Source organism: Caenorhabditis briggsae (genome assembly GCF_000004555.2).
Source record: "Caenorhabditis briggsae complete genome, chrIII, whole genome shotgun sequence".
Lineage (NCBI taxonomy): Eukaryota > Metazoa > Nematoda > Chromadorea > Rhabditida > Rhabditidae > Caenorhabditis > Caenorhabditis briggsae.
In genome coordinates, this window is record NC_013490.2 from 9,516,320 (window position 1) to 9,538,176 (window position 21,857).

General features: G+C 38.7%; 8 protein-coding genes across 8 annotated transcripts in view; 3 read left to right on the forward strand and 5 right to left on the reverse strand.

Annotated features, from left to right (window-relative positions):
• Positions 1 to 3,597: 3,597 nt before the first annotated feature.
• On the reverse strand, positions 3,598 to 4,242 carry CBG10062 (the record flags this gene model as incomplete). Its single annotated transcript, XM_002641679.1, has 3 exons — positions 3,598 to 3,786; positions 3,844 to 4,158; positions 4,201 to 4,242. The coding sequence occupies 3 exons, from the start codon at positions 4,240 to 4,242 to the stop codon at positions 3,598 to 3,600; spliced, it is 546 nt and encodes a 181-aa protein (XP_002641725.1).
• A 222-nt stretch (positions 4,243 to 4,464) lies between these two features.
• On the reverse strand, positions 4,465 to 7,965 carry CBG10063 (the record flags this gene model as incomplete). The annotated part of the gene is made up of 7 exons (XM_045244262.1): positions 4,465 to 4,557; positions 4,734 to 5,494; positions 5,541 to 5,715; positions 5,764 to 5,940; positions 6,711 to 7,286; positions 7,337 to 7,623; positions 7,881 to 7,965. 7 exons carry the CDS (start codon positions 7,963 to 7,965, stop codon positions 4,465 to 4,467), a joined length of 2,154 nt encoding a protein of 717 aa, XP_045094191.1.
• Cbr-mrps-23 lies at positions 6,134 to 6,629 on the forward strand (the record flags this gene model as incomplete). Its single annotated transcript, XM_002641681.1, has 3 exons — positions 6,134 to 6,237; positions 6,284 to 6,397; positions 6,446 to 6,629. 3 exons carry the CDS (start codon positions 6,134 to 6,136, stop codon positions 6,627 to 6,629), a joined length of 402 nt encoding a protein of 133 aa, XP_002641727.1.
• A 279-nt stretch (positions 7,966 to 8,244) lies between the features above and the next one.
• On the reverse strand, positions 8,245 to 10,139 carry CBG25908 (the record flags this gene model as incomplete). The annotated part of the gene is made up of 7 exons (XM_045244263.1): positions 8,245 to 8,406; positions 8,453 to 8,596; positions 8,643 to 8,744; positions 9,149 to 9,365; positions 9,433 to 9,458; positions 9,707 to 9,805; positions 9,852 to 10,139. The coding sequence occupies 7 exons, from the start codon at positions 10,137 to 10,139 to the stop codon at positions 8,245 to 8,247; spliced, it is 1,038 nt and encodes a 345-aa protein (XP_045098982.1).
• A 1,693-nt stretch (positions 10,140 to 11,832) lies between these two features.
• CBG25909 lies at positions 11,833 to 12,877 on the reverse strand (the record flags this gene model as incomplete). Its single annotated transcript, XM_045244264.1, has 3 exons — positions 11,833 to 11,871; positions 11,923 to 12,434; positions 12,481 to 12,877. The coding sequence occupies 3 exons, from the start codon at positions 12,875 to 12,877 to the stop codon at positions 11,833 to 11,835; spliced, it is 948 nt and encodes a 315-aa protein (XP_045098983.1).
• An 822-nt stretch (positions 12,878 to 13,699) lies between these two features.
• On the forward strand, positions 13,700 to 17,737 carry Cbr-clu-1 (the record flags this gene model as incomplete). The annotated part of the gene is given in 7 exon segments (XM_045244265.1): positions 13,700 to 13,829; positions 13,877 to 13,944; positions 13,992 to 15,738; positions 15,791 to 16,866; positions 16,911 to 16,991; positions 17,003 to 17,509; positions 17,558 to 17,737. 7 exon segments carry the CDS (start codon positions 13,700 to 13,702, stop codon positions 17,735 to 17,737), a joined length of 3,789 nt encoding a protein of 1,262 aa, XP_045094192.1.
• A 788-nt stretch (positions 17,738 to 18,525) lies between these two features.
• Positions 18,526 to 20,656, forward strand: CBG10068 (the record flags this gene model as incomplete). Its single annotated transcript, XM_002641683.1, has 5 exons — positions 18,526 to 18,600; positions 18,649 to 18,834; positions 19,306 to 19,776; positions 19,820 to 20,114; positions 20,592 to 20,656. The coding sequence occupies 5 exons, from the start codon at positions 18,526 to 18,528 to the stop codon at positions 20,654 to 20,656; spliced, it is 1,092 nt and encodes a 363-aa protein (XP_002641729.1).
• Positions 20,657 to 20,991: 335 nt separating this feature from the next.
• CBG10069 overlaps positions 20,992 to 21,857 on the reverse strand; it is a gene marked incomplete at both ends in the record, with an annotated part of 1,651 nt that continues 785 nt past the window's right edge. Inside the window, 2 exons of the mRNA XM_002641684.1 lie at positions 20,992 to 21,175; positions 21,224 to 21,746. Of these exons, the coding sequence (XP_002641730.1) occupies positions 20,992 to 21,175; positions 21,224 to 21,746 (707 nt within the window). The remainder of the gene's footprint in view (positions 21,176 to 21,223; positions 21,747 to 21,857) is intronic.

The window sequence follows — 21,857 nt, forward strand, 5'->3', positions numbered from 1 at the left end:
TTATTGAGACGTTTTTTCTGGCTTTTGATTTATATTTTTTACAAGCTCAACATATAAATATATACATTCGCTAACATATAAATATATACATTCGCTAATAAAAAAAGAGAAACCATACAATAGAAATTTACTGTTTCAATGTTCATTTTTCAAAATGTTAACTAATAAAATTTTAATTCGGAAGCCGAATGCTTTTATCCAATTATTCTGTAGTTTCTGGCTCTAGAGGAAAATTAGAAGCTTGTTTTTTAATCCTTGAAATTTCTGGACTTCGAATTGAAAAATTTGAAAATCACCAAACTTCCTTATTACTGAACTTTCGAATAAAAACATTGCTGAACGAATTTTTCTTCCGAATTTTTGAATTTCTGAATTCTTGACTCCCTAACTTCTGAATATCGAAGGTTCCGAATTCGGACCTTTTGAAATTCGGAAACTTGAGTTTCTCAAGTCTTTAAATTCATAGAATTAGACTAATGCAATAAATTTCTGAAATTATGATTCACAATTTTAAAAAATCCGTGTTTCGTAAAAACTTTTATATTTTGAGACTAAAATTACTGTTTTCAATATTTCTCAAAATTTTAGCGGTTTTCAAAATATATAATAAGTTGATCGAGATGAATTGCATCAAATTTTAATAATTTTATTTGACTGTTTCATATCAAAAACATGAAATGTACAACAATTAGAAGTGCGATGAAAGCTTTCCTATCCAAAATGTTTCACCTGATTATAAATGTTTTTCTGTTTCAAAAAATTACTCATTCAATTTCTGTTGAAAAATTTTGTTATTGGTTTAGAGCATTTTTTTTATTTCTAGACATTCTAATTGTATCAACGATTTCTAAATCGATTTCTAATCTGGAACATATAATTTGGTTTTAGTTGTTATTTGTTCTGATTTCAGAATTTCGGCTCGTTCGAGCTACTTTCGCGTTTAAGTTTAGTTTTTTTGCTGAAAAATAGATTCTAGAGATGCTAGCGATCATTTTTATACCAAGAAATCAAAATTTGGTTCACAAAATCTCACTAAATTCACATAAATAAATTTGTTATCTACAGTATCCGTTTTCGCTCCGCCCCGTCGTAAATCGACACGAGCGCAGTCTCCGAGATTTTCAGGTGTCACTTTTTTTAATCCGGCAATAGTTCTAGACTTTTTTCAAGGGTCACGTAAATCTATATATTTTTCAAGTTTTTCGTTAAAAAAAGTTTATCCACAGCCTGAAATGAGGACTGACAGCCGTTGTATCAAAGCAACAAAATGAAATATCTAGAGACTCAGTAAAGACCTGGACATGGTTAACCCGACGACCATCCGAGATTCTCTATAATCGCAGATGGCCGGAGCCCGCGGTGCCTACTGGGATCAATAGTGAATCTCCAGATAAAACAAAATGAGACAGAAATACAACCTAGACCGTTTGAGTACTATAGACTAAAATCTAGATTTTGTAGAGACTAAAAATTGTACAGACTAAAAGCTAGACTAAAAGCTAGGCCAAGATTGTATTCAGATTTTTTTCTCCAGATTCGTTCAAAGCTTAAAAGTTCGCTGAGTTTTAAATGTTAATTTTTTAAGGTTCCTACAGATTTTTTGATTTTTCGAAGTTTAGCTTATTTGCCTAAATTTCTGGATTCAAGTTCTAAATTTCGGAAAAAAATAGAATTTCTCAACTTCCAGATTCTACAGAGAAACCGGAAACCCGTGTTCCAATACCCCTCTCGTATACTCAGATTTAGGGTGCGAAAGGGCCAGTTCACGTAGGGATGCTTTTTCCCGTGCACTTTTTCCTCTGACGCGTTTTCTGCTGTTTTCTTCATTTAAATTTAAAATTGTGGAAAAATTCAGAATCGGTTAGAGACACATTATACATAAAAGAGCCAAAAAGTATGTAAAAATTGGAATTCGTAAAACTTCAAGTGTTGTCAGAAAGGGGAAATATTTTTCTGCATAGATATTCAGAGTTTTGCTGGGGTTTTCAAAGAATTTGTTAAATTTCTATGCCTACAATTATTAGTTTTAATGGCTAATTTGACTTTTCAGGGGACTTTGTTTTTAGGTATCCGCGGATTTAGAGTTCTAAGCTTATTTCTATTTGGAATCTTCAATTATTATTTTTTGGTTGTTGGTACTAAAGAATTTTTGATTTCTAGGGGTGCCATGTTTTTAGATATCCCCCGATTTCGAGGACTGTTTTTTAACTTTTTAATTTTTTAAGGGATGTGAGTGATTTCAAAGGCTATTTCGACTCTCAAAGAGAACTGTTTTCCAAGAGGCATATTTCTCTTCCTATTTTTGCGGGAATAAATTCAATCCACTCTAATTCTTATCAGGCAACCGATCGTGGTTCCACGCGTCCATAAAAAATGGTTCACTGCAGGCAGCGACGGGCAAGTTCTCGTAGATTTCCAATTCCGTGAATTGGCCCTTTTGCACCCTTACTCGTAAAATACCGTCACCCGCTCCAATAAGGAGCTCTTTCATACCTGATGCATTATCGATCGCCAGGAGAAGGCGGGCCAGAGGAGAAGAGGAGGGTAGAGCATGTTATGGTGACAAGGCCAGGTCAAGTCAGTCATTCCATGGAAAAATAAAATTATAGAAACCCCGTGGTTTGGAAATACACGCAAATATGACTCGGTGAAAATTTTTTATCAAAATCAGTTGACTATTTTTATAGTGACGTCAACATCGACAGATTTTCTTTTCTAGAATTTTGAAAGTTTTCAAAAATTCTGAAGATTTTAATGATTTTTGTAGTTGTCAATTACAAAGGCGGATTTCGAAAAGTATTTTGCTGGATTGACTTTTTTCAGGACTTTTCAATTCATATACATTTCTACTGAAGTGTTTACTGAAGAAACTGCTGTACAAAAAGTTGCCAAACACAAAATATAGAGTATAATTTGTTTTATATTTTTTGAAATTTTCACATAACTCATGAAAGCAAAAAGCTTTTTTTTTCAGAAAGTCGAAGAAAGTGCAAATTGGAAACGAAAATGGGTTCCTGGAAATTAGAAAATTAATAATAAAACAGAATCCATGCAAAGTGGCAAAAGGCGTTATATCCATGTGCTTCAGTTTTTGAAACTCGGAGTTGCGGAATTTCGAGTTTTTTGATTTTATGAATTTTCGAAATTTTAATTCTCGGAATTTCTGAACCAGCATCAGACAAGAAAAAAACATATTTAGAAATTAGAAAGTTTGAAGACTTGAAAAACAGAAGTTTTGGTGAATCCGAAAAAAAATCCGAGATTTGGAAAAACTTAAAACTCGAAAAAATCGGTTTTTTGAAAGCTCCAAAATTTGGAAATTCGAAAATTTTGAAACTCGAATATTCGGATATTCGTAATGTCAAAACCTTTGATCTGTTATTTATTTGGGAATTCATGAAACCAGGAATTTCAAAATTTGAGAACCCGGAAATTTGGAAATTCAAACATTGTAATATATAAAACCTAAAATTCAGAAACACAAAAAGTTGCATCACTATATCTTCATCATTTTTTGAAAATCTTCATTTAAATCGATAAATATTATGTTGGAATGAATACAAACATGCACCAAAATATATCACATTATGGCCCTAATTAGTCATCTTCGCCGGCTGGTAAACTGTCCTTCAGCACCTGATCGAAACGAATTCTGATTTCCGTGTTGGCTCCTGAATCCGCGGCAGACGCGTAAACTTTGAAGTGGACAGCTTCAAGAGCACCACGAATGGCACCAGCAATCATTTGAGAATAAGAAAGACCAGCAGACACGAGATTTGGAGGAACCTGAAATATTCGAAATCGAAGACTTAAAGTTAAGATAAAGGAGGCAAATCTAAATACCTGTACTAATTCGGTGAGCGGATTTGATTCCAGAGTGATAATGAATTCACGATCGCCACTGCTCCATGAGGAAGCGGTCGCTGAAACTCCAAGATAGCAAGGAATAGCATTACGACACAGTACGTCGGCGATTTGCCGAGTATCAACGCAACGCGGAACATTAGCATTTTTGGCAAGGAAGTCGTCTGCGAGACGGGTTCCCATGTTGAATCCCATCTTGTCTAACTGAACGGTGACGTCCTTCGGATCTTCGTAGTCTTTCAGCATCTCTGTGACCATTGCTCCATAAGTGAGGCAGAACAATTCTGCACTCATCTGAACAAAATTTGAACCTACTGATTCTAGTTATAAAATTACCTTTTTTGAATCCGCCAGATTCTGCTTTATGGCTTTTGACATCTGAAGATACATTGAGATTGCTTAGGATTAGTAAAACATTTCTAATAAGTAGTATAGGGTGAGCATTCAACACCTAGAGAAAAAGAACAGAAAAAAAGAAAAAGAAATTTTTTAAAAAGAGAAAATTTTTATTATCATAAAAAATTATTTAGGCAACTTTATATTGCAGAAAAATGGAACAGAGACCGAAATTATAAGGGGTAAAAAGCAAACAAGGTGAAATTAATCTGTTTCAGATTCTTGTCTTTTACGTTTATCAGATGAGTGACGAGGAGAATCAGTGTGGGAATGGCTGCGCTTTCTTGATCTCCGAGACTTTTTTCCTTTTTCCTCATCATCCGTTCTGTCTTCTTTGGAATGCTTCTTCTTCTTTTTTTTCTCTTTCTCCCTAATTTCTCCTTCCGAGTCAGAATTTCCCTGTAAGAAACGAAAATTAATAATAATTCTTTCCATCTCAAACCTCCCCTTCCCCCACCCCTTCTAAAACTCACATCACTTCTTTTACTCTTCTTCTTCTTATCCTTCTTCTTTTTTTTCTTCTCCAAAACATCCAAAGTATAAGGTCCAGCTGTTCCATTTTTGTAATGATTGAAAGCATCTTCTCGCTCCTCGTCATTTTCCAGGGCCAGATAAGCCTTCTCTTGCTCTAATTTTGGCTTGATAACAGCCCATTCAGAAGATTGATCCACGTTGTGAGCTTTGAGAAGGTTTCTAAATTCACTTTCCAATCTTCGCTTCCTTCTCACCAACTCCTTCTCCTCGTCTTTTGCTTTGTTTTCAGCCTTCTCGACCATTGAATTGTAACAGAGCTTCATGTTTCCCTGATCGACTTTCTCTCCTTTTGGATGGCTCATAATCCACTCAGAAAATTCCTTAAAATCTGTTGTCGCAATGATGTGGAGGTCTTTTTCGGTCATAATGTCCTTAATCAGCCTACGATCTTCTATGTATTGCTCCTTGAGATCCTCTACAAAGAATTTGAAAAGATCCAGTGGTGAAGATCCAGGTTGTAAAAGCATGTGTTCAAAACGAGTATCAGTAGAAATGATAGGGAACAAGGACGACCACAGAGACATTGATGTTATTTCTCCTCTTTTGTGTAGACCAGCAAGAAGCAAAAGGTATTCTTCGCGAGTCTTTCGGTGTTGTCGACGCAATCGTTTTTCTTCCTGTTCCTTCTCCTCGTCGTGCTCTTTCTCGGCTTGCTTTATATGTTCCTCGAAAACGCTGAGAGCATCTTCCTTATCCATTACTGAAAACCAAATAGGAATTTTTAAAAAATTCAAAAAAAAACATACACTGAAGATTTGTGTCTCCGGCGAATTGTGGATTTTCAATGAGCATCCGTTGAGCTTGTGCCCAAGTCGTGTTATAGATAATCTGGTCCATACTTTGTAGAATATGACTGAATGCCGCTAGATTGCGAGTACGACATTGTTCCTTCCTCTCTTTGTCGCGTCGAACAACAAAGCCCTTGAAAAACAAAACTTTTCCGAATAAATTAGCAATAAATCAACTCACAATGCAATCTTTGAAAATCTCTTTCCTATCTTCATCATTCACAGCCATCCACAATGGATCCTTGGCAAACATCTCGCATGCTTTTTGATACTTCAAACTCTCCTTCATTTTTGGATGTTCTTGCAAAAACTTTTCCAAATCTTCTTTTGATTTTTTGATCGCCAAACGTTTTTCATCCTGAAAGCATAAATATTGTTTGTAAAAAGATTTGAAGCATTGGCGCAAGCAGCTGAGGAAAACCCAGGTGAAAAGTGCGCCGCACGGTTGCGGGTGGGCGGAGCCTAGATCCCGCCTACTTTTTCGCGCCGCACACGATTCTATCGTCGCCGTTTGAGCTTCAATCGGAAATTTTTCAGCGAAGGCGTTCAAAATGTCATCGTTTATCACTCGCGCCGAAAGATCAGGAAATATTTTCTCTCGTGTTACCGGACTCATCCGCGCTGGACAGCTGAGTTGGGCTGATAGACCATTATGGTGAGAACATTACGACGAATACGAATTTTGAACTACTTTGTTACAGGTATGACGTTTACATCTCGTCACCGCCACTATCACCACCGGATTGGAATGTGAAGTTACCTAAGTTTGATCAACCAATTCGCCCGATATTTTACGAAGAGGACGTTCTCAGAGCGTTAGTTGTTTTCATGACACGACCATTTCAAATTAGATAAAATTACAGGAAATTCTATAAAACGTATCGAAGCACAGCTGGTATTCAAGTGGATAGTTCAAGAACAAGTGTCTCGCAGCAATTCATCAACGAGTACAAGCTAGTGAAATCAGAGAATGCCAGTGCAACGCCAGAAGAATTGTTCGAACTGACGACAAAAAGACTCAACGAGAATGGAATTATGTTGAAGTAAAAAGATGCTGTTTAATTGATCTCTCATTAGATTAGCTGCCTAGTGCTCATTGTTAATAAATTGTTTTTTGTTTTTACTCACTCGTTCTTCTTTTCCTCGCTGAACTTTCCAGGCGTTGAACAGTTGCTTCTTTTCCGAAACCTTGTTCAAGATTCGGAAACGTGGATCATTCTGAATCCATTTAACGGCTTGATCCCAATTGCAGCTTGTAGTGATTTTTCCATCGTTGTATTTATCTCGTAGTAAATCACGGAACCGTTCCGATTGCCTTTTCTTCAATTCGACTTCATCGTTAACTTGTGTGTCATCTTCCTTCTTCTCCGATGGTAGAGGAACATTAGGCATAGCAGCTAAAGTAGCTTTCATGGCTTTGTCCAAATCGGATTCGGCTTTTTTTTGTTGAACAGCCGCAGCGAGGGCGTTGGTGTCAATGGTGACAGAGGTGGTTGTCGTAGTCGTTGTTTTCTGCTGTTGCTCGTGTTCTGAAACGTAAAATTTGTGAAAAAAAATGGTTAGAGAATACTTACTTGTGATAATTTCTCCTTCTGGTTTAACCCATTGCGTTTTCTTAGTAATTGTGTTGTAATAGTAAGGTTTTCCATCGGCTTCGAACTCTTTCCAAACACTTTGCTGGGCTTGTTTCGCACTTGCGGCTCTCTGAAAACAATTGATCGTCTATTGGAAAAAAAAATTAAAAATTGCTCTACCTCCTGGGGTGTTTTAAGAGCATCTGGTTTCACCCAAGACGACTGCTTTGTTATTTTGTTGTAGTAATAGCTTCGTCCATCGGTGTGTGGATGTTCCGACCACTCTGATTCAGCCGGTGACGCTGTCGAATCTTCCATTCCCATTCCTGGAGGGACTAGCATTGGAGACGGTCTGGTTGGAGCTGCAACAGCAGCTGCTGCTGCCGCTGCGTGCGCAGCCACGGCACTATGAGCTGGCATCGGGATCATAGGAATTTGTGGAATTCCGCCAGCTCCTGACATGGCTACTGGAATGGAGTCTTTGTTTTCCATGTTTGTATTAATGATTTGAAAAATAAAAATAGCTGTCTGTTCAATTTTAAATTATTAAATCTGAATAATTCTAGTTGAGCAATCATCAGGGTTTCGCAAATTTGCTAAATTTTCTTGCTGACGAGATTCTGGCGCCAGCTTTGAATTTGTTTCTAGTTTATCTAACAATATTCGTAAGACTAGAAAACAAATATGCCCGGCAAGTACAAACCATTACGAAAATATATCTTACCTCTCTGCTGTAAAAGAATTTGCTGCTGAATGTTAGCTGCTGCCATGAGATTCGGATTGATAAATGGAAAACCATTTGGTATCATTCTGAAATTGCAAAAATTAAAATCAATCAGAATACTGAGGAACAAGGAGATGGAGGATAAACGTTTACTGGTTGCGTCTGTGTTAATCGAAGACTCGGCAACGCTGCGTCTCCTTGATTTGCACATTATTTTCAAACACAACGCGACAGCGCGCACTTGCACATATAGAAAAAAATTTATTGGAAAAAGTTATTAGGAAAAAATAAGATTATTAGAAAATAAGATATTCTTTTTGTTTGAAACATCTTACATAATATACACAGGATAAGGAGGGTAAAATTATTTATAGGAGTTGTTCAAACACCATTGTATCTCAACTGTGGCCCCGAGTCTCTCAGCGGTATCTTTTCTGATACACTTAGCAAAAATTTGAGGTTGACCATCCTCTTGGCACTCTTCGATGAATCCAGAATTTATTAATGTTGTGACAACTTTCAAAACCTGAAGAATACTGATTTGACATACTGCTTACACATATAAGTCTTACCGAATTCTGAAGGTTTGATGGAAACTCATTAGGAAAGATGTAAGCTCCGGCTTGCCTCACTGCTGTAGCCAGAATCATATTTGACACTATTGACCAGAGCTCACTGTCCAACTTTTCTAGAATAGGTACTTCAAGTTTTGCTATCTAAAAAGTATAAATCTTTATTGGTTCGGTATTATTTCGATATTACCATTTCCTTCAAATCTGAAAGGCTCTTTGGAACGCTAGCTGTCATGTATTCGTCTTCGGTTACTACGAAGTTACTCAATTGTTTGCCTAAGTTTTGCATACACTGAAAAATTCGTTTTCTCAAAAAAAAAATATTGTGAGCCATACTTGTGAAGGGCCGGGCCGGGCCGGGCCGAAACACGAATTTCACCGGCCCGGCCCGGAGGCCCGGTCGGCCCGGTCGGCCCGGAAGTTTACCGCGAACTTCAAAATCTTGAGCGAAAAGTTGAATCATTGTTTCGAAAAAAGGTATTCAGTGTTTTTTTTCTTCGAGTTATTTTTCAATACATTCTAAAAATCAATAAATTCATTTTCAAAAACAAAAACAGCATGATATCATAACAATTTTCAAATATAAGTTGTTTATCGCTTTGACAAAAATGGCGGCTGTTTAAATTCATTTTTCAAAAATTTTGTTTTTTTTCTGCCGGGCCGAAATTTCACAAGTATGTTGTGAGCCATTCCTACCAGTTCCTTCACAACTATATAGTCTGTTCCGTCATTACAGGAGAATCCATTAATAAAGGTTCGCCTCATCAAGTCGGGAACAAGCAGGTGAACTTGTTCTTCAGTATATCTGTTCGGTTTTGGTAATTCATTCATGTGCGATATGAATTCAGACAACTTGAAAATCGGCGAAGGATAAACGAGGAATTCTCTGTACACAGACCGATATACATTTGAACTGAAAAGGAGAAGGATATTAAAGCCGCGGCAGCATTTGCGACTTTCGAATCGTTCCCGAAACTTACATTTTCATGTCAAGGACCTTTCTTCTCTGAAATTAATAAGCTCATATTTATGCAAATTAGATTTATGGATTTTACCTTAGTCTCTGGCACTTTAAACAAGAATGGACTCACTGGAAGCTTCCTCTGAAAAACCTAATTTCATGTAATTGGGACGACATATGGAATTATGAACTGAATATCACCCCGTTTTTGCAGACTCAGAGTGAAATTCCCCATGTTTTTCACTGAGTCTGTAAACACGCAGGTGACCGTTTTTTATTCCGATAACAATTACTTTTCCAGAAAATAGTCGCCTCATAATAGTGTTTTCTCTCCTTATCTCATTAGAATCCATTGTCTGAGGGATCTCGTGTCTTATGGCAGCTAGTTTCATCTGAAAATGAAGCGAAGCTGAAAATGTCTTCTTCTTCTTCTCCAACCTTTTGTATTTGCATCAGAGAAGTGATCCCACGGCAGTCTTCAAGTACTCGTTTCAGCACATCGGTACGCGAGAAAACTGTATTTGGTTCTTCATTACACATCAGCGACGTCATGACTCTTGTCATCATTCCCATTTTTTCATCGAGCAGTTCAAAAGTTTCGTTCACATTTTCTATCCATCGATACCCGTCGCATTCTGGAATGAGTTTCACCAATTCAGTGATCTTTCGTTTTTGGAACGAAGGCTGATCTTCCGAATTACGAGAATGACCTGTATTCCTGGACATCTGAAAATGTATAATGTAGGAATAGAAATTTGGTGAAGATAAAGAAAAAAAACGATTTTAGGATGGAAACCCCTTGAAAGTTACGAACAAAACAAGGCACAATGGAGCCAAAAACGGCAAATAATCAATTGCTGCCGGATCAATTGCTACCGGTTCAATTGCTACCGGTGATCAATTGCTACCGGTGGTCAATTGCTACCACCTGATCAATTGCTACCAGCGGTCAATTGCTACCGGTGATCAATTGCTACCGGTGATTAATTGCTACCGGTGGTCAATTGCTATTCATTCTCTTTCATCGGTTTTTCCTTCATCTCTACAAAATTTTGTACCCTACAGAAGTGAAAAAACTACATGAAATCTAACAGAAAAATTTCAGTGCCGTATTTAAACATTTTCAACTAGTTAGTGCCTATTTTCAGACCTCGTCGTGGGAAATCTTCCGTAAGTTGTTGCTTTCTCAACCTCCTCACTTTCTTCCTGTTTTAGAAACCACTGAAGTTATGGACGGGTTTCGGTGGGCGAGGGAAAGTTTTTACTGATATTATAGCTTCATGTTGCCAAAGAAAATTCCAAAAAGTTTCAGAGAACTTGAATGTTCAAACCTATGATTTTTCTTGTTCTGGCCCATTAAAAAATATTATTAGGTTTAATGTTATTCAAATCGCATTAATTAAAATCAAATTTTCGACTTTTTGCCTGCTGTGAACTTTAATTTCCCTATTTTTGTGACTCAAAATGTGATAACTCGTCAATTACTTTCGGTGGGTTTAAGCTCAAATGAAACAAACTCCAAGGAATAAGGCCAAAAAACTATGAAAGAAACGGAATGCAATTTAAGTTTTAAAATCTTGTGAAATTTTTATATAGAATATGAACATTATTTCGTTTTTAAAACGGACGAATTTCATCAGAATTGTCTTCTTCCTTGTTTTCTGATAATATAAGCAATTTTCATTTTGATGTACCCCTGGAGAATTTGGCCGATGTACTCCCTGAGATTGGCCTAGATGTACTCCCTGAGACAACTACCTAGATGTACCCCTTGAGCTTGATGTACCCTATTTCGATGTACCCCTGGAGTATGGGCCCTTCTTCAAAGCACAATTCCAGCTCTTAATTTCCCTCCATAACATGTACCCCAATTGTCAATGTACTCCGTTCAACCGATATACCCTCTTTCGATGTACCTCCAGAATTTGGGGCAATTCCTAAGTATCAGTTTGTCGGATAACATAATATCTGCCTATTTGCCAGTTTATGTTTCACACCAATCTTAATATTCGATAGCAATTATAGAACACAGGTAGCAAATGATCGTTTGGTAGCAATTGACCACCGGTAGCAATTAATCACCGGTAGCAATTGATCACCGGTAGCAATTGATAACCAGTAGCAATTGATCAGGTGGTAACAATTGACCACCGGTTGCAATTGATCACCGGTAGCAATTAAACCGGTAGCAATTGATCCGGCAGCAATTGATTATTTGAAAAAACCTAATAATCGTGTTTTTCGGTGATTGACCTTCGAACCCCGATCAGTGCTATCTCATGTTGAATAAAGTATGGAAGTCAGAAACCACACAGAAAAACAAAAAAAAAATAACACACGAAAATTAAAAAAAAAACAATTTATTAAGTTACAGGAGGACTCAAGATTGTACAGACAACACGGAATGTAGAGGAGAGTATTAGAAATTGTTGTCAAGTCGTGGGACAGCTCCTGTGTTCTGAAAATCATGAAACTTTTTATTTTACTAGAAATAATTCAAATGAAATACCCTCTGTATTATCAATTGTCTCCGAAGAAGCTGAATCTCATTTTGCGCCTTGACCAACGCCGAATTCGAGAAACTTTTCTCCATAGCGTTGGTTTGTTCTTTAGCCAGCATTGATCTGGCTAGTGTTTCGATGAAATGCATTTTGTCCATGATCCGATCCATTTTGGAATCGAGTTCCGGAACAATGTACTCACATCTGCATCCATCTCCCTGAGCTGATTTACTACTTTTTGACGACGGTTCAGGTGTATCCTCGATGTTTTCCTCAGCTGATTCTGGATTTTCGTAGATGAAGTCATCATTTCGTGTTGGCTTACGATTTCTTTTGCGATACGGTCTAGTTTCTTTCTTGAAGTTATGTGGTAGTGGTAATTGAGATGGAGATACCTTCGATGCATCGGTCTTCAGATGCAAAACCAAAGGTTCTTGTTTTAGGTCGTCCTCTCGCATTCGTGAACTGGACTGTTGGGAAATCACTGGGGGGCACATGAAATCCTCTAGGTTTATAGGTTCTAAAAGTTTTACAGGTTCAATTAAAAATGTTTTGAATCTACTCACTAGATTCCGTAATATTAGCAATTGCTCCACACGTTTCCACTTCCTCGTCTATCGGTTCTTCTTTGATTTCTTTCTCCATAAGCTGTTGCGGTGGTGAGGTTGCTTCCTCGACTTCGATTTTAGCAGGTAGTGGTCTTCCGATGTCGATGTTAGCAGGTAGTGATCTTCTGATGCTCGGACCAGCAGCGAGAAATGCAGGGAGCCTCGTATTTCCTCTGACAATGAACAGCTTCTTCTCTTGTCCTGATGATTGGCATTTATTCATTAATCTTTGGAAGTGTATCTTACCATTCGAAGACTGTACCGTAGGTCTCACAATCGGTGAGCCATTTTGCATATTCAATGAAATTCCAGTCGATTTTACAAAAATATTTGGGCGGATTTTCGAGTTATTCATTATGCAAATGTGAAGTAAAATTATTTTTACAGTATTTAGTTTATCGTATTGATTCAAAAATATGTTTGATTCGCGACAAAAAAGTCTCAAAGCATGAAAGGTCTCGCAACGAATTGGATACAATATAGATCTGCTTTCGCTGCGAGACCTGTCGGCAGAGTCTGTCCTCCGCAGGGCTACCAGTACTCTCCAATAATAATAATGACGTCACTGATCCCCCTGTTTTTAGCCAATTCCGATTGTTTCTATGATTCATCGCCACCAGCAATGATAAATTGATGTGTTCCAATGATTTTCTGATAGAAAAAAACGAAAAGGGCGCCAGCTGCAAAACGGGTGCCTTGGTGTTGATTGACGCATTCCAGGCGTCTCAATTTTTACATTTTTTCTTTATCTCTCTGTTCAGATTCTTTTTTTTTCTGATTGCATCAGATAGTTTTGGTTTTTAGTTCGATATGAGAACATCTAGGAATTCCTATTATTGACATGCAAGTGTGTCGTGTGTTTGTCATTTGTGCAAACAGAGAATAATGTAGGAGATTGTGTGGTATCCAACCTCCTTTATTCCTACAAACGGTTCTCGCAGTCTGCTAGCTCTTCTGTGACCCCTACAGGATGCACATAATCTAAAGTCTCTTATTACCATCTCCTGCTGATCATCACTACTCGCCATTCTCTTTTCTACATCTCTTTTTGATTTCCTCACTGTTCAATTGCATCATACTTCACGTTGCAATTATTGTTAGGATCTACTTTTTATAAATTTTTTATACCGAATTTAAATATATCCGTTTGGCTATTTTAACTTTGTCCTTTTTTCAGATGACTTCGGGTTCCGAATTGAAAGCTGAGGTTGACGCACCAGTCGTCAACGGAAAAGACGAATTGGTCCACGAAGAAGATAACAACGATTCGGGTCATTCGTCTATCAACACTCCAGATGCCTCAGAAGGTAAGAGTTTTGAGTAACCGACCAATTTTAAAGATCTGTAGTTACAGACAAACAAACTGACAAGCTCGTGAAAGTGACAATTCAACCTTCTTGCGGCGAGGCTTTCGATCTTCATGTAAGCTTCCTCACTATCACTAAAGCTTTACATTTCTCGATTTTCAGCTCAGTGACAATGAACTAGTTCAAGAACTTTATCAAACGTTGCTGGATCGAGAAGCCACTTGTCATAGAACTTGTTTTTCGCTCTATTTGAACGGGACTGCTGTTGATAACTATTCAGAAGTTCGGTCTGTTCCGGGTTTTATCGATGGATGTACTCTCAATGTTGTTGATGAGCCATACACCGTTCGTGATGCTCGACTTCATCTACGCCAAGTTCGCGAACTTCTGAGATTTGGCCTTGTTCAGGATCAACACGAGCCTCCATGCGGAAACGAAGCTCAATCTTATCTAGCTTCTATTGACTTGAATCCAAGCGAGAAAAAAGAGTCAAAACAATCTGATATTCTTCCTCCGGATTATGTTCTCCCAGGATGCAAAGAACGCTCTCTTGCCCATCTCGTCGTTCCGCAACAGAAGGAGCTTATCGCCGTGAAGGATATTGCATTCTCTCCATTCAACCCACCACCAGGACCACGGAAGCTGAGAGGAGACGTTCTGTATATCGATGTGACAACTGTTGAGAACCGTGTCTACCACCTGACATGCTGTACTAGAGGATTTTATGTCAACAACTCACAAGAACAAAAATTCGATCCAACCATTTCCAATGCCAACAAAACGATCTACCAAAGTGTGATTGAACTTCTTCAAAACGTCAGTCCCGGATTTAAGAAAGTATATCCGCAAATCTTGAAAAGAAGAGTGGAGAAGTCTCTTGTTGAGCGCCTTCCAACAAGTTATCCAGTTTCTACATGGGTCGCTAGTCCACTGAAGCCGGATAACTATTCCAGTGATTCGCTTCGTGCGATTGAACTCATCGAGCCGTTCCGCGTAGGATTTGAGGATCACATGCCTGGTCTCCTCCGTGATTGGAATGAAGAACTACAGACAACTTTTGAGATGCCTCGCAAGTCTCTTGCCGAGAGAGCTGTTCGCGATCGTAGCTATTACAAGATTCATGCTGATTACGTCAATGCTGCAGCCAAAGGTGTTCAATCAATTCTGGATGGAAATATATTGGCAATCAACCCAGGAGAAGACAAGAAAACCCATATGTACATTTGGAACAACATTTTCTTCAGTCTTGGATTCGATGTGAGAGATCACTACAAAGAACTAGGAGGAGATGCAGCTGCGTTCGCAGCCACGTCTACTGATCTACAAGGAGTCCGTGCGTTCGCTACTCTCGAAGATCCAAAGTTGAATACACTTGGTATGGCTATTTTCGACTATAGAGGTTATCGTGTTACTGCTCAATCAATTATTCCTGGAATTCTTGAACGCGAACAGGAACAATCAGTTGTGTATGGATCGATTGATTTCGGAAAAACTGTTGTCTCGGATGAAAAGTACCACGCTTTGCTGGAAGACGCTGCTCAGCAACTGAAGATGCTTCCACACAATGTTATTAGTGTTAAGGACGGAGTGGAGCAAGAATTGAAACTCTTCACTAGCTACGAAGCTAAGGGAATTGTTGGAAACGACGGAAGAAAATACGTTTTGGATCTTCTCCGCTCAATGCCTCCAGATGTCCATTACTTGGAAGATGCCGAAGTTTCCGAGACTGCAAAGGACCTCGGATATCCACGCAAGTTCCCACACAAACTTTCTGCTCTTCGTCGTGAGTTGGTGGATCAATTCTGCGAGTCTAGACTTGTGATGTTCATACAATCAACGGCAAGAAAGATTCGTGCTCTTATTACTGAAGCGAAGGAGAAGAACGATGAAGAACTGATAAAACAAGCAGGTGAGTCATTCCAAAAGTGTTTTCCAACGTCTCCAATATTTCTTTCTTACAGCTGAAGCAGAAAGTGAGCTTTCACTGGTTTTCGTGGCTGTTAGCGAAGATAGGGAAATCGAAACTAAGAATAAGATTGTCCAGGACGCCATCAAGGAGGCGTGCGCGGAAATTCATTCCATCTATGAAGATCGCTTCGTAATCAAATTCAATCCAGATTGTTTCTCGCCTAATGTGAAGCATGCTCCAAGCGAAAACTTGGAACGTCAACGCCGAGTTGTTATTGATGCCGCCGAGTACCTTCTCACTAATCAAATTCCTGAAATTGTACAAAGCTTCAAGGATTGCACCGTGCAACCAATTGACGGAAACAATCTCGCTGATATTCTGCACTCGAAAGGAATCAATATTCGTTACCTGGGAGAAATCGGGAAACGCGTTCAAGATACGAACTCTTTCGCTCGTCCACTCGTTCTCTCGGACATCGTTGCCCGTTCAGCGAAGCACGTTATTCGCAAGATCAATGTTCAAACTCCAGTTGATCAGTTGGTTGTTAGTACTTCGCACATTCTCAACTGCCTGTTCTCTACTGTTTCTGAGCCAAGCCCTGTGGCTTCGCATGCGCATAAGAAGAGTAGCAAGAAGAACGGTAAGAAGAAGAATTCTGGAGTGTGGGCAACGCTGACAACTGCATCATTGTGGAAGAGCATTTGCGAGGAATCTGCGTATTACTATGGATATCATATTGATACGGAAACTCTTGACAAGTTCCTCGAGCAACATGAGATTCAAAAAACTGCTCTCTTCCGTCGCGTTGTCAAGATTATGGGAGTTCAAATCGTTGCCAGAGATTATCAACTCGATTCCTCGGCGAAAAAAGTTGCTGCTTTCACTGAAGACGACATCATTAACTTCTATCCAATAATAAAACACCACCAACCTTTCACAGTTGATGCCAAGAAGATGATAATTCGTGGACAACATGCTATGTCTCTCGGTGCATCCCGTGAAGCTTATGAATGCATATCAGAGGCTATAAACATCATGACTGCTGTTTACGGTGTTATGCATCCAGACATGCCTCAATGTTTGAGAGCGTTGGCAAGACTGGGACATGTTCTTGGAGAGACACCTGATGTAAGTATAATATATTCGAATCGAGTTTGAGCTTTTATTTTTAGGCTCTCAACCATCAACACAAAGCAACCGTTATGAGTGAACGATTGATCGGTTTAGATTCCGGGAACACCATCATTGAATACGTGAGTTTCAGAATTCCCTCATTCATTATCTTTTAATATGTTTTCAGATCAATCTGGCTCATTTCGCGTTCGGTGCACTTCTCATTCCAGGCTCTCTCCGTCCTCTTTACCGCGCTAGATACCTCATGAACCTCGTCTTCGGAGAGAAACACCCTATTATGGCTCAAATTGATGCCAACATTGGAACGATTTTGTTCACCATCCAAGAATATGACACAGCGCTCAAATACCTTCAATCAGCTGACGCCATCAGCAAAGCTATTGGGGAACCAAGAAAGCTGAAGACCGGACTGATCTCGAATTTGATTGCAAGGACACATGCCGCTCGTGGTGATTTCCGTGCTGCTCTCGTTGCGGAGAAAGAGACGTCCAGCATTTATACTGAGCTGTATGGAAAGAATCATCAAAGAGTAAAGGATTCTGGAGAGTACCTCCGTACTCTGACCCAACAAGCTGTTACATTCCAAAAGAAAATGCTTAACCCAGACAATAACACAAACATAAACGAGTTGTTCCAGGTGAGATTAAATTTTCAGCATTTTGTTTCCAATTTCGAGTGATTACAGATCCAACCTCCACCAATCAGTGCACTTTTTGATATTTTGAATATCATCAACGGGATAATGATAATCGGAATTCCAGGACTGTCCAATTTAGCGGCACTGGAAAAAGAACAAATCGGAACTGCTGAAGAGAGCAAAGCCACTGATGTCGCTGCTCAACTAGACAATGAAACCTTAGACTAGATAGCCAGATTAGTTTTCTGTTAAACTTTGTTACCTTATTTTTTTTGTTTTTATAGTAGATTTTAGGTTTTGTAGTTTTAGTATATAGATCAGTTTTTCGTTGAAATGTTTTTTTTTAGTTTTCTGTTAAAATGCTTTTTGTTTAGTCGCAAGACTAATTGTTCGCTTTTTTTTCTAAGTGTAGATATCGAAATGCAGTAAACGCGTAGTTTTTTTAATGGCAGTGCAGAGTGTCAAATTTTTTGCATTTTAGTTTTCTTTTTTTAAAATTTAGTCTATTGAGATTTCACACCATTTCTTTCGCTCAAAGCCAAATTTGCTCAAAAAATCACCAGATACTTGCTTCTGGCAGTGTTTCGATTCCCTTTTTTTGAAATTCTATCTCCCCAACTCTCACATGTTTTCCGTTCTCAGTCCCTCCCCATCAATAACATTATCCCTTCCCCCAAATCACCATTTTGATAATTGTCATTCTGACACGAGTCTTCATCGACATTAATCATTAAAGGCGATTCTTTACATCGAGTATGCTAAATCACGCGTTCTCCACTAACTGATGTGTTTGTTTTTTCTTCTTCTTTATCTATGTTTCCTTCTTTAGGACTCACAGTCATTGTAGTTTAGTCCTCTTCCCCTGTTATAAATTTGTTGTTTTTAAAAAAGTATATAATAAAAATTATAAAACTTCCAAATTAGTAATCGTTTGAAGCAATTTTCGGAGTTTATCGATTTTACAGAAATACTTTTGGTTTCTGAACAGAATAGTTCGAAATATCGATTGAATTCAGATGGCGAGTGATATGAGGCACACATCAAGCAACACAAGAAGGCCAAGTATGGGTTCAAACTCCAAATTACTAGCTGTTTGTTCTCAGCTTTCATTTGCCAAAATAGAATGGTTTCATTTTTAGGGAAAATCCTTTCTCCTAGATATTGGAAATCGACAATGGCGGACAAAGGTAGCTGAACGAATTCTGAATTACGGAGCGAACATTATGGATTCGTTCGGAGAAGTAGACCCGCATGCTGTTGTCTCTGATAATCCGATGGCATTGAAGTTCGAGAAAAAGGATGGCAGTCAACATTTTAATGAAAAAGTAGGTGAAAATCATTAAACAGTATAGAACGTGTGATTTATAGGTTCTCAAATCCCTTCCAGCATTTCTCAGTCAGGCACTCACCAAGAACATCAAGGTAACCACATAATACAGTACCGGAGAAGCCTGGAGCTCTGCTGTCAAGTTTCTGATTATTTCGACAATTTTGGAGAGTGTCAAACAGACCCAGATTGAAAACTTTGCATCCACAGAATTTTTGGAAATTTCTTTTATATTCCGATTTCTGAAAGACACCCTTTCTTGACCGGTTGTTGTACTGAAAACGTGAAGAAACAGGTGTCATTCAGAAAACAGCAAATATCTTTAAAAAAACTCGAAATTTCTGAAAAATTGTGTGGATGCAAAGTTTTCAATCTGGGTCTGTTTTACACTCTCCAAAATTTTCAAAGCCGAGCTCCCAACACCTGAAAAGGACCGAAAATCAACTGAAAATGAAGTTCTTGTCTTCAGATCAGAACTCCCCAGAGTTTCCTAAAACAAATGGATGCCTTCGCCAATAAAAAAGGGAATACCACATCGGCAACAACTTCACTCAGTACCATTCGACCACGGACTGATCTCAAAGCCACTAAAGATACCCTGACAAGAACTGAGACACCCGTTGTGCCTCAACGATCCTCAAAGTCCCGTCAATCTTCTGTTCCGAGAACTGCTAAAGTATTTGTGCGAGTCGAAGCTCCTACTAAACGACCAGAGATTCGGTGTATACCCAGAACAGCATATGATACTCTGTACGGCGGTAGTGATACGGGTCATTCAGTATTCAGAATCGCAGAAACGGCATTGAAAGAGAGAAGAGTTCGAGAGTATGATCTATTCGTGAAGGGTCGATACGAGCCACATAAGAAACCTTTCAAAATGGATGAGAAGGATAAATTTTGTCAGTTTTGCGAGAAAGAATACAGTGGAGAGAGGAAAGATGTAAGTTTTTTTTTAAATTTAACATTAGTTTCGTAATTTTCAGCACGAAAGAACCGACGAGCATCGAGCCAAAGCCAGAACTCGAGGCCTCCTTCCAGCACTTGAAAGAGGAATTTTGAGCGCTCGACTGAAATTGAAGAATAGCCAAAATCAGGTGATGATGGTGGCGAAACGAAAACTGGATGACAACGCCTTTCAAGAACAATCGAAAAGAGCACGCGTCGAGTTTGAGTACGGTGAAAATATGGTGAAGGCAGATTGGCAAAGTTTGAAAGAGAACAATTTAACAACAGTGATTCCCGAGAAAATTCTGAAAGTGTCGCCCGGAAAAGGCTCTGGTGAGTGTGATATATTTTATTGTAAAACAGAAAAACAGACTATCAAAATCAGCTGGGATAATAATGGCAAACGTTTCTATAGCAAATTGCATCAAAGTCCTCACGAGGGCGACATTCTGACGCTTCGGTGCATGTAGAACCAGTACTTCTCGCAAAAGATCCACAAATTAATAGAGCAATCAGAAGTATAATTATCTGAAAAAGTAAAAATTCGAATATGCCACTAGAGCTTTGGGTCTTACAGATAATCGCATACTGAAGATCCAGATAATGATAATACAATAATCTCGATCTAGCCCAACAGACTCTTTTTATACTATGAGTACAATCACATGTTCTAAAATCATCAAAACAATTTTTCTTTAGTTTGTAGCTGTCTCTTAATTGAATCTCTACCTTGTTTTTCAAGTGTTTCGGAAATATAGAAATTGTTTTTGCCGGAAGCAAAATGTATAACCCGAACATCACTTCTTTCAGTCCTCTCGCCACGACGTCGTCAGCAACGAATTCAACCTCGCACAAGCCAAGGAGACTTGATTTGAATTTTTAAAACAACTATTACTCAGTCATCTACTTGTGATCTCGGATATAGTTATCATCAACTAAATGTATTTATCGTATTTATTCTCATTATCAGTTCATTTTATATCTCCAGGAGTATTTTTTCTATTCGGTTTCGCTTTTTTATCAATATTTTCGTTTCTCATCTGAAAGTTTAATAAAGCAATTCAACAATTTATATTTATTCATTTTACAGTAGGTAACTTCTTCACCATAGGGGGTTTCTAAATTAGAATTCAATTTTGGTTAGTAATTGAGATCTTGGGTGCAATATAAATAAATAGATATGGGGAATTAATGCTACGGAAAAATGACATCAATCCGTCATAGAGTGACTGGAAGTCAGATGGTGAAGACCTTCCTCTTCTGGGAGTGGTTGACGCTTCCAGCGTGGGTTCAAAACGAGGAGAAGAACACAAACGGAGTAGAGGAATGTGAAAACGCCGACGAAAGAGGAGACAGCTTGTTGAGCACACATTTGTCCTTCCTTGGTCCAGCAACTGTAATGAAATTTTGCTTGAACTGGGTTTGGAAATGTTTGAACTTACGTATGCTTCCAAGCGGCACGCTCCGAGATTCCCATTGCGACAGTGATCGAGACGAAGATGAAGATGAGGACTCCAAACATTTGATGGAATGGCATTACAAGCTGACGGATCGGAATAGGCATTCCTGGGAAGAAATAGGTGATGAATCCGACGGCGTATTGAGTGCAGAAGAGGATGGCGACAGTTAATCCGATCCACGAATGAAGAGATACCATATTCACAATTGGAGCTGGATTTCCAGATGCATCTTTGTGGAGATTGTGATAGTCGAAAACGGCTTTCAAGGCGGTTAACATGAAGACAAGAACAATGGAATGAAGGATGACGTGGAGAGTTTTGCTGAACTTTTTTCGTTCGTTCCGGAAAACACGGTAGACGAGAATGGACTCTCCATAAAGGAACACCATGCCCATCACCATGAACGTTGGATGGTAGTTGAATTCCTTGTCTGGATCCTCACTCCACGCGAATCCACTCTCGAATTTGCTCATCCAGATTGTCACTAGAAGAACAGCCATTCCTCCTGAAAATAGTTACTACCATTTTTAAAGGAGGCCAGACACGAAAGTCTACGGAATTTTCTTGGAGCGAGACCATGTACTGTCTATTCAATAAAACGTGGGCGCGCCGCAGG